This window comes from Pipra filicauda, unplaced genomic scaffold, assembly GCF_003945595.2.
Source record: "Pipra filicauda isolate LSUMZ 115617 unplaced genomic scaffold, ASM394559v2 scaffold143_size2779998_pilon, whole genome shotgun sequence".
Lineage (NCBI taxonomy): Eukaryota > Metazoa > Chordata > Aves > Passeriformes > Pipridae > Pipra > Pipra filicauda.
In genome coordinates this window covers 2,573,411-2,585,444 of record NW_024103918.1, presented here as the reverse complement: position 1 = coordinate 2,585,444, position 12,034 = coordinate 2,573,411, and the positions used below count along the sequence as shown (strand labels likewise).

General features: G+C 38.6%; 1 protein-coding gene across 2 annotated transcripts; it reads right to left on the bottom strand.

The window, feature by feature from the left end:
* Positions 1–12,034, bottom strand: GTF2A1L (general transcription factor IIA subunit 1 like). Of its 2 annotated transcripts, none has more exons than XM_039378697.1 (9): positions 11,915–12,034; positions 9,794–9,895; positions 9,370–9,493; positions 7,944–7,999; positions 6,844–6,937; positions 4,981–5,576; positions 3,204–3,476; positions 2,330–2,419; positions 1–923 (listed from the first exon to the last, which is right to left on the bottom strand). In XM_039378697.1, exons 1-9 carry the CDS (start codon positions 12,011–12,013, stop codon positions 816–818), a joined length of 1,542 nt encoding a protein of 513 aa, XP_039234631.1. In that variant the 5' UTR covers positions 12,014–12,034; the 3' UTR covers positions 1–815. The 2 variants fall into 2 exon arrangements, with proteins under 2 accessions (XP_039234631.1, XP_027566611.1); XM_027710810.2 differs by lacking the exon at positions 11,915–12,034 and adding an exon at positions 11,666–11,731 and having other exon boundaries at positions 3–923.

The following is a 12,034-nucleotide window of genomic DNA, read 5'->3' as shown; positions in this document are numbered from 1 at the left end:
TATATATGAGATGACATTTTATTATTATGCTCAATTTTTGTCATTCACAGCTTACTGGTCTGTAGTCCTGAAATGAAGTATGTACAGTAGCAAACTTAAATGATTTTCCATTGACAATGAAAATAAATCACATTTTAGTGTTACATCACACTATTCATTGCATCTCAGTAGACATAGATGGTATAGAATAAGCAATAATAATTCTCATATATTGAGAACTCTAGGATCTTCCACCCCCATTTCCCTTACTTAGATCTAAAACGCCTGCCCTTTAAACTGATGTCAAAAAACCACAAAGCAACAAAAAAAGCAAAACAGGAAGGAAAGACAAGAGGTTTCAGACTTGCACAGATGTGGTTTTCCTTTTCTTTTTTTAACTCAGCAGTCTTTGAAAAGAAATACATGGTATCAACAACAACTGTGTAGTTTTATATTTCAAGTCATACTTTAGCTCTTAAGAAGTTGAAACAAACCCAACAGAACTAGAATTTACTTTGTAATTCAAGAAAGTAAAGAAATACTAACATATACAACATTTCAAACTTTAAAGCTAATCATTCCAATGATGTTTCTTGGTTGGAAAAGTGTTGAAATAGTCAGAAAAGAACCGCAAAGACAGCTGAGTAGCTAACAATACAGTGTTTTACTGTGCATGTATTAACTACACATATTTTGCATATTTTTATCACAGCTTTGTTGTTTTATTATTTGTTGGGAGGTTTTGTGGCAAAACAATAGGAAGCCCAGTTGTTTCACAACAGAAGGTTCTTAAGGGAATAATGCCACAGTCTTAAAGTCCATGCTTCAGTGAGGTTTCACCACTCTGCATCTCCAATGGCTTTTGCAAAAACATGGTCTTTACCCTCAAAGGACATCACTCCATCTTTTAAGAAGAACTTCCATTTGTTCTTAGTTCGATGTATCTGATAAAAAGTAAAAATCAAAATCAATGCCCCCACAAATATGTATTAGACCATCCATTTAATAAAAAAAAAAAAAAATTTTAGCACACCCTGGTTTACGCACCCAGTTTTTATTTGAAAATCCTGATAGCCCAAAATATTCAGTGGAAGCAGTATATTTCATTTGTCTATAATGAATTCCCTGCCCTTTCAAGAGAACAATCTCATGAATCTTAGCACACCTTCTCCCACGCTCCCTCCCCACTCTCCAAGAAAATGTGAGCTATGTGACAACTCAACACCAGCAGGACAAGACAACAGTAATGGAGCAATTTCATGAGAGATCAGTCTGCCCCAAAACAAACTGCACCTTGAAAACAAGTACAGCTTAACTGAAATGCAGTGTTTTCCTTTTTCCATACACATGGCAAAGCAATGTTGCATGCACAGCAGTGTAAGAATAAGGCTAAAAGCATGAAAACTTTGCTTAAGAGCAAATACTGCCATAAAAAAAAAAAATATTATATTCTGTTTCTTTTTGAAGGCCTGCAAAATAATCCCTACTGCAGAAAGCTTTGTTTGATACTAAAAGAAGGAATTTCAAACAACTCTAGAAAATTCCTTGGATTTTCAGCAGTCTAGTTTCATCTCTAGAAAGAAAAAGAAACAGGACAGCAATTTTGCCAACAGCATTCTTTTATAGGTAACGAGGTAACAACAGAAAAATATTTTTATCTACTTTTCACTATGCCTAGTTACTAATCACTTTTGAAAGACTAAAAGTCAAGGCACATTCTCAAGCAAACTATAGCCATATTGTTCCATATTTGTTTTAAAATAAAATATGTACTTTGTTTTGTTATCTTTTAAATTACTGATATATAAGCATCCAAAACCATACCAGAGTTAGTACTTAATCTGATCTTTGGAAGTTCAAAATAAGGTTGGATTTTAAACATTAAAATGAAGGACAAAACGGCCCTTGACAACCAGTTGGTTTTTCAGCCACAACAGAATTCTGGTATGAAAATCTCCCAGTAAGCACTTCAAAGACAAAAAATGTTAAACACTTCTCTTTCTGTTACCCATTTCAAAAGTCTTAATTCATGGCTGAATATGCCTGTGTACATCCATGGAGATGTTGCTATTACTTAAAAGTTAAGGAAAAGCATAAGCTTTTGCACCTTTACACATTTTAATTTTGCAAGACTTGTTCTCTTTTCCTTTAACAGGTCATTCTGATTATCCTCATTTCAGAAAACAGCAGGAAAGTTTTCAGACTATTGTCAGCTAAACACATAATATAAACACTTGATTATTACAGCATTAGATTTTCTCTAAAAAGTATTGACAGTAGAACAGACACAGATTTGCTGAAGATATTATTTGGAATGATTAAGGAACAAAGATAAAAGTACACACTGTACCTTGTCGTACTGACAAACTATCACGTTGTCGGTGTCAAATAAGTCTGGAATGTCCTGTTCACTGACATCATCACCAGAGTTCAAGGGGTCCTAGAAATTAAAATTCTATTTTATACACTCTTTCAGAATAGCATTGAATATACTTGGCATCAAACACACCTAGAACAATAAGGGTTATCACTGAAAAAAAATCAAGACCTAGAGGCTGTGAAGACCACGGTACACAAACTTCGTTTATAAGCACCTTTACATGCTTGCATTCTCAAAAACAAGAACAACCTAAACAAAAACACAGGTCAAAAAGCAAAACTGCTAAAGGATAAAGTGATTCCAGTAACTGGAACACTGATCAACTTGTATTTATTTGAAGTCCAAATGCTACAAGTTGATTCTCTTGTGAACAAATCTCCAGGATACAAAATCACACACCTTTAAGAAAAAGGAAAACCTAGGAAACATATGTACTTGTATCATATTGTTAAATCCCCTATGGTTCTTCAGAAGGAAATCCAGATTTGTATCCTGATCTTATTTAAATATATCTTATTTAAAATCTAAATTTTTTTAATTATATCTTATTTAAATAAAAAGCAGAACTCCATTCCTCTGAGGCCAGGGTTTTACAATAGATCTTTAATTCTGATAATTTAGTACTTTAATTAATCCAATAAACAAATGACTTTTCAACATTTCTTTCATTTGTCCACACTCTTCATAATGAGCTTTGAGTCATTTCTCAGCAGTACCTCCTATCTCCTGAGGCATGTAACTTCACTGTGCATTAAACTAACCAGGAATTGTTCTACGTCCAACAATTCAAGTCAAGATACACCTACTATTGTTACGTGCTTCACAAGGCTAAAAAGTAAATTACCTCCTCAACTATATCTATTTGGAGGTCTTCATTATCACCACCACTGCAGCTAGACTCCATATTTGAAGTACTGTCACATTCTTCATCATAGTCTTCCTCATCATCCAGAACTTTTAGATCCTCTGATTCAATAATTCCAATGAATTCATTCTCTTCCTTATCTTTTGCACGTGCTATTTCTTCCTTGGAAGAAACATCACCAGTACCATCCAGCTGGATTATGCCTTCAATGGCACTGCAGGTATCCTTCTCCGATTGGAAGTTATATTCTGTCTGCTCAGTAGGTTCCATGTGACGGGAATAAAAGAGACCAGAGACAGCTTGTGAATTAACACCACAATGAAAGCTATGTTCAGTACAAAGCCTGAGATTTTTGTTCATAAACCAGCATGTTTGGGGCACTAAAACGAGAGTTTCAAGTCCTACTACCTGTAAACCCAGAGTACATTTGCAAACTGTCATTACATCGAACCTTAAATTAAACCCATGTCAAATATTCCTCACCAATACAGGAAAAAAAAAAGAATTCTTTGACTGTTCTTTAAGCACTCCTGTAGTCAACTCTAAAAAAAAGGCAATTAAGTAGGCCTTTAGAATTTCTATTGCAAAAAACCTTCAAAGAAAAAAAAAACAAAACCCAAGCTACTCCTCTGACTCAAAAATAGCATTTGTCATTCTTTAAATAAAAGTCAAGATGAACTGATTCCTCTCTTTCAGCTCAATCAAAATGCTTTGTTTAAATAAGATATAAAAAGCTGGGAGAAACAGTAAACATTTCACTACTTCAAGTTACTGTTCATAAAAGTGCTAGAACTCCTAAACAGAGCATTCACAGGAGCATAAAAAGGCTTTGGCCATCTTCAGTTTCTCATTAAATCCTTATTGTAGCACTTAATTCCCATTCACATACACTTTCTAGCTCAACAAAATAACACTTTGCTTTGACCTTCCATTCTTACTGGGGACAGTCTTCATCATCCTGCCATCAAAGTTCAGATGAGCAACATAATATGCTTTCTATTTTCAGACATTTGGCATTATTGTCACTAAATCTGCATTTAATAAATTTGCCTCAATCACACATAAGCACTACAACTCAAAGCGAGCAAGCCAGTCTGAACTTCAAACATCTGCAAACAATTTCTGGAACAAAAATTAGATGAGGTCGGGAAAGTGGCTTGTTAATAAGTCATTCAAGTTTTCCACACCGCTCTAGTTGAGTTCTAGTTTGTTCAGGACTTTTTCCCAAGGAAATACATTTTCTTCCAGCAGATTTTCACTTATCAAATCTGACTTTTCATCCTCAATGCAACTTAAATGCTCTTCATACATTATAACCTCAAACTAATCCTAGCTGATACTGCAAGCACTTTGTCCACAGCTGACCAGTATCCATATGCTGATCAGTGTCAGAATGATATGGAACTTCTCAAGAGGTCATTCATGTCTGTTTAGTCACCAAAACAAAACAAAAAAAACTATGATCCCCAAAAGTAATCAAGAAGTCTAATACATTATATCTATCTGTTATCCATTACACTTCATCTTTTTAGACTGACATTCTCACCCATCACAGTATTTTACAGTATTTTTGACAAATTCTTAATGTAAAAGTAAGCAGTTAGCTACTGCTCTTCTAAACAAGCTCAAGAAAGAATTTTAAGATGAAAATAATTTTTATTCTTACAATTGAGGTGCTATTTGTCATTTATGGATGTGTTCAAACCACCATCTCCAACAGATATATTTTCACCAGCTGAGAGACAAAAGGCATTACCTCGTCAGAGGAAGCAATGCTGCCCTGACCTTTCAGGAATGCATTGTCATCCAAACTTTCACTCGAGATAATCAGGTCGATGATATCATCAGACACTTGCTGCTGCACCAGGTCCGGAGGCTCCATGTCCAACTGCCCCTCCACATCCAGCAGTACACTGCTCGAGCTGTTTGCCAAGGATTCATCGAGAAAAAGCCCTACAGAGGATTCTGGAGTAAACACAGCTGTGTGAAGATTGTCGTGCTGGGAGTTTTCTGTGGAGTCTGCACACCGATTCAACACTGCATTAGTTGCAAGCTCCTGCTGACTCGCAGGAGGCTGCTGGACCAATGAAGCAGAGTTCTCCAGGGGTTTTTTTTCTGCAATGTTTGGTTTAAATACCATAGTCTGTTGGACAACAGCCTCCTGGGGTTGCAATGTTTCACCAGCTGCCTGGAAAGAAGGTGCATTCATCTGTGCAACACCGGCAACGCTGGCTTGCAGAACTGAAGGTTGCCCGAGGGGATGAATTATCTGCTGCACAGGAGGGTGTAGAATGCTGCTATCTGCTGAGGCCTGTGTAACCATAACAGGCACATTTACTTTATAAAGTTGCCCTACAGAGAGAAGAGTTGAAAACTGCTTCAGCAAGTTAAACTACAGGTTCATCCAGGCCACTGACCTCTTACCACTAAAAACCAATAGCAAACACTCAGGCAAACTACAAGAAAAGGGATGTTTACAAAGGAAAACTTTCCTCGAGCACAGTTTCAGCCCTTGAAAATTAAGCATTCAAAAGCTTTCTGAATCATGGCTTCCAATCCAGTCCATCATGTTTTACACCCATTTTTAGTCTTGGCCTACACAGTGCCCTGTAACAGTAAGTTCAATAATTTAATAACGTACTAGCTTTAAAACAATACATAAATAAAAATCCTGGTTTGATTTTTTTCTATGTTATTTCAGAAACTAACAAATACAAGATGAAACAATAAACTATTCTATATCTACAGGGAGAGTTCAGGACCTTTAGGTATCCCCTCTAAAAAAACTACCCAATTAAGTTAAAAAAAAGAAAAAAAAAGACCATTCCTAATTTCTGTATCTTCTCATTCTATGAAAACCACTCCAAATACTGAATCCTTAAAGTCATTATTATCAGTGTTAGAATTACAATGCCAGAGCCAAGTTCCAAATTCCATTTGATTTTTCTCCTCCACACACACATGCTCACACACACATGCTCACACACACATGCTCACACACACATGCTCACACACACATGCTCACACACACATGCTCACACACACATGCTCACACACACATGCTCACACACAACAGCCACTGGTACCAATCTATTGGTCTCAAAACGTCAGGAGTTATACCTGAAATAGATAACTAGTGACATTAGTTCACAAAGAACAGCTGTTTGAGGAAAGATTTAATGACTGAAATAAGCCTTCCACTGATCATACCTAAGCAGCACAAGCACGTTTTTGTACAAGCAACATAGGCAATTTCATCAGCAAATGAACGTGAGCAAAAAGGTTAATGCTTGATTTTTATTTTATTTGAATAAGAAATCAATTTGTTTCTGAACCAGTGGAGTGTCTTTACCTTTTTAAAACATGGAAGATTGTCCCTCATATAAGAGAAGGAGATACCTTCTTGATCTTGCAAGTGTACACAACTGACACACTAACTAATCCATGCAATTACTTCCCCCACACAGCAATCATGGACACAAACTACAGAGGAAGAGAAGGGTAACTGGCTTTACCCACCTTTACTTTAACTTCTCATCTGTTTTATCTCCTGCACTTGGGACCATCTTTCAATATCCACAGTGCACTGTAACATCTCACATGTCCTCTTTAACCTTACCTGGGGCTGTCTGTAGTGTCACTCCAGCTGGCAGGTGTATGGGATAAGCAACAGCCGAAGGGAGAGCAAGAGTTGTCCCTGCTTGTGAGGGCCCCTGGATACATGAGAGCTGGATTTAGTAAGAAACAGTGCACACTTCATCCCCTGGGGCTCTGACTGCCACACCTAACACATCCATATGGAACACCAATGAGGACCTTTCTGTGGTCATCTTCACTGAAAAGTTGCTTCATGCTTTTGAGATTCAGACAGATGAAGAGTATTCTGCATTAACAGGGTAATGCTTTGCCCTAAGTGTTTCCTACTTCCCAGCTATCACATTCCCTTTTTGTTAACAGAACACTTTTCCATACCCCTTCAATGTACCCACCATCCTGAAAGGTATTTATCCACCTAGAGTCACTTTTCCCTAAGTTTATGCATTACTCCACACAGCACAGACTCCTTTCCTAGGCCTATGAAGTCATTTCACATTCTCTTTTCCTCCTGGAACTCCTCCAAGAGTTGGATATATGGCTCCCTTTCAAACTAGCTGTTTCAGGGAAATCCAAATTTTAAATCAGGAAACTCACACATCGCAGAAACATCTTCCCAATATTATGTTCAACTTTACAAGCTAATTAGCTTGAGCGTCAGGAGGCTCTCAGTAAGTTCATCAAGCTCTGACAAATAGTAGCCACGCCTCAAAGAAATTTTGCCATTCCCAAAGTTCAGAACTTGTCAACTCTAAAAACATCCATTTGCTTCTGGATGATTCCTACACCTCACAGATAATGCTGCTCCCAGCTTCACTAGTGCTAGTATTTCCCAACCATGCATTATTTTAACACCCAGTAATTTATTTTTTTTAAGTAACTGTAGATGTGCATTTCCACTACACTTCCATCCTATGGGCTAAATACATGCAGCCATGTCTTCCAACACACCTCTGGCTGCACTGCCTGCAAAACCGGCTGGTAGATCCCTATCCTTTTTCACTGCTCAAATAGAAGCAGAAGTGTTACAGTTCTCCCCCTTTAAAACTATTAATAACTGACAAACAACCCTTTAGGAGTTCAGGATAATCAAAACTGAAGTAAAATATCACTACAGCTACATACCAGTTCTGCAGCTGTGAAATGCTGAAAACCTCTGCCAGCTGGGATGACAAAAGAAGCTATAAACAAAACAAAAAAACCCACTACTTAACAAAAACATTAATTTCTTGGACACAGTTATCTTTAAATAATTTACCACAGTTATCTTTCAATAATTTACAGCAAGTACACATGAAACTAAAGCAATCTAACTTCAGCTCATACTCATTAGATCAACAACCAAGTGAGCACAAGTATTGCCTTGTCAACATGAGGAAAACATGCAAGTACTTTTCTGCACCAGAACAAATCCAATGGTGCTAACAGTAGGAACAGTAGGATAAGATTTTTCAAAAGCACTTAACACTGACTTCAGTGGGAGAAAAAAAAAAAAAAACCAAAGGGAAAACTTTCCCAGGCTTCAGGAAGCAAACAATTTAGGTAGTCCTAAATACTTTGAAAATCTCTGGCCATAAGGCAATTCAAATCCCATTTTTAAAAAGAAACAGATTCACTGGCTTCAACAGATTGTTTTGCCTTAGTATTGTCACTAAAAACTTAGGAGTAACAAGGTAATGCTCATTAAATATAAGACCACCAGTAGCATGCAAACCCAAAAATATATTCCCTTTCAGCACATGGAATAAATAAAACATCTCTCTCCAAAAGCAATTCATTCAACTATGAAGACTGTAAAAAAAAAAAAAAAAAACAGATGAAGAGTGCCTGCCCAACCCTGAAGTGCACTACAACACAGATTTAAATTAAACCATCTCATATGGGTTTTGTCCTTTATGGGTAAAGGTCCTAACAGCCTCACACTTTGTGATAAGTCTCAGCTGAGCATTACACTCCACCACAACAATACCACAGTGGTCAGCTGGACTTAATTGAGAAGAATAGGTCCTGATGTCAGAGGCCATGTGAAAGTCAAGTACTTCTCTGCAACAGGAGCACTGCTTTTAGAAAAACTAACTGAAAGAAAAACCAAAAAGCTCCCTCTCTTCTGTTTGAGCAAGAGATTACATTTCAGCCACTGGAGAACCAGATTAAACTCCAACACGACAGCAGAGCTGCATGGCACAAACGTGCCAGATAACCTCTGCACACATCAGGACACACATTAAACAGGGAAGCAAAAGCTTAACTCTACAAGTAAAAGGTGCAACTGAAGGGCTACACTTTTGGACTGCAGACAAGAACACTAAAATTCTCTGCATGTTTTGCTACTGGAAATAGGCAGCAGATCAAGAGCACATACAGAGAATTCCATTAGTTTATCAAAGTTTAATTCATCTTTTATTGGTCAAGTTCTGCTTTCAAATAGTTACTGTTCCCCCTCGTGCAATTTACAGAAGCATCACAAACCAAGATTATTGCAAGTCTTCCAAAAATATCCCTGAATCACAGAGCTATTCTTAAATTGCTTCTGTTGTGTCCAACACCTGACCTGCTGAAGCCTGCAGAACGCTGTGAAAATTGCGTGGCAGCTGCAGGGTGAACTGTGGAGAACAGTGGCCATGCCTGAAGAAGCCTTCTGTTGCTTTAGACTCTCTCACCTTGGTTTCCCAAAGCTGCAGAAAGATTATTATTAAGGTCAACAAACATCAGCTTTGAAAACAAACTACGTCTAAAAAGATAATCAAGTATTCCCAGTTTTTTGAGAGTAAACTGACTGATTCTAACCAATAAACATGGTAACAACATGGATTTTAACTGCCCGCAGCCAACATATCACTCACAGGATACTTGTAACTCTAAGTTAAGGTAAAAGTTTGTGTTTTGGAGGGCAAAGAAATGAACAGGTACATCTTCTCAAACAACAACAACAAAAAACCCCACAGCTGCTATTTACACAGGGGAAGCAAACAAACCTGCTTCAAGTCTTTCAGAACCTGTTCCTCTACCCCCTCTTCTGCAAAAAGTTCCCGCACACCTTCAATCACATCTTCGATAATGGAATTGTATAGCACAGACTAAATTAAAAAAAATATATTTTCAAGTTAAGATGAGCATTAAGTCATTTGAAAAGATAGCACAAATTCTAATCTCACTGCATAAACTATTGTTATGAACTGAACAGCAAGAACAGATCAGTTTAATAAACTGAATGTCAAACGTGAAGGTCTGCAATTCTTTTAAATCTGACATCCCTAGAAAAATACTGGATTTGAGCAGCAAATTATTAGTTAGGCTACAGAAACGTTCAAGAAAATCGTAGAAACATTACAAAAACAACTGCTGTGCTTATTTTCAAACAAGCACGTCCAACCACTTTGTATTATTCTATAATCATTGCCCCTAACTTAAAGGCCAACCAACAGTACAAGCTACTAAAAATGAGATGTGCCTATTCCATCAGAAGCAGAATGTAAGGAACCTGCAAAAAATAACAAAGATTTTTTTTTTTTTTTTTTTTTTTTGTGGAAACAGTTTTATGCTGTATAGTGGATTAGCTAAGGAAATTTTAACATTATCATTATCAATACATATCATTCATCTTATATTACAATAGGACTTCAACAGAACATTTTATTCCTTCTTCTGCCCATATAAGTGATTAAATTCTAATGCTCCAGTTAGACCTGGACAGCAGACACACATGAGCTTCAACATTCATACACTCAAATGTAAGATAATTAGCTTGTAGCAATTTAAACCTTATTAATCTTGATTATCATCGTCGCCAGAATAGCCTACACAAGGTGAAAGATGAAGCTAAGATATTTTAGGAAACAGAGGAGTCTGAGTTCTTAATTTTCATTTTTTTTAACATCAAATTAATATTTTACTGCTCTAAAGTTATTCTAAAGTGCAGATGAAAAGTAATTTCATTTTTAAAAAAAAAATAGAAGTTATTAAGAAGTAACACATTACACTTTTTGAAAAAGCAATCAACACAATACAGCACTACTTTAAAATAACCGTACTCATGTATAATTTTTTTATCTGGGATTAGTGATCTCCAAAAATTCTCCACCACATTTCAGGATACTAGGAAGATGAGAAGGAAAAAAAAGTTTACTCTTGTGCCACTGCCCTAAAAGCTGTTGATCAGCCCATATGTCAAATGCTCTGCCTTCACTGTTAATCCAGAAGAGAAACTGTATATAAATCTTTAAACGGGCCTATTCCTCTCCCCAGGATTGCCAAACTAGAGTACAAATATTCATTACGCTACGTAAAAACTGAACATAGCGACTGTAAAATTCAAACACCGCATGCTTCCAAATTAGAGAAAAATGGTTACAGTGCAGACATTGTTGTACTCCAGCTTTATCCCTTCACACACAGGCACTCTTTTGCCGGAACCAGGCCATCCATATCGGGAACCGTCAAACTCCAGTTTTCTTTGTACACAGCGAGGCGGCAGGAAGGGCTTATCAACACTCCATTGCGGCAAAGCCCGAAGTGAGTCTAAGAGTGAAGCCTCCAAGGCTCCCCTAGGATTACTATCCCCTGAGGGACCACCTGAAGCCCCACGCACGGAGAGACAGGAGCAGATGAAACCCAGGGCGGGGGCAAAAGCCGCCGCTTCCCTCCCTGGCACTGCCGGGCTCGCACAGCGCCTCGCTGGAGCTGCCCGGCGCCTCACGCCAAGCCCGGACACGACCCTTCCCCCCGCGCTGCCCACAACGTGTCATTGTCAACAACGACGACGACTACGACAAAAAGGGGGAAGGCAGGGAGAGGGAGGCGATTTCCCCATCCCGCAGGAAAGGGCAGCCCCCGGCCCGGCCCCTCACCACGGGGCTGCCGTGATCCATGGCCGCGGCCGCGCCGCCGCCGCTCCCGCCCGCCTTTAAGGCGCCGTTGCCATGGGGACAGCCCGGCCCCGCCCGGCCGTCCTGGGCGGGCTCCCTGCCCTCCCACATCCCTGAAAATCCGGGGGCCCTGGGAGCGCTGGGTGCTACACCCACACACCGAAAGCAAGACGCGAAAAGAGGGACGGGCCGAAAGGAGGTGTGGGATCCGAGCTCTGGCCTGGAGCTTACCCTCATGAGCGCAGGGGAAAGGAGGATTTGTCTGGAGAACCACAGCTGCTCCACGGTGCGAGAAGGCACGGAGGAAAGCTGGATACAAAGGCATATCATTTTGCTCTAATAAACCCCGAA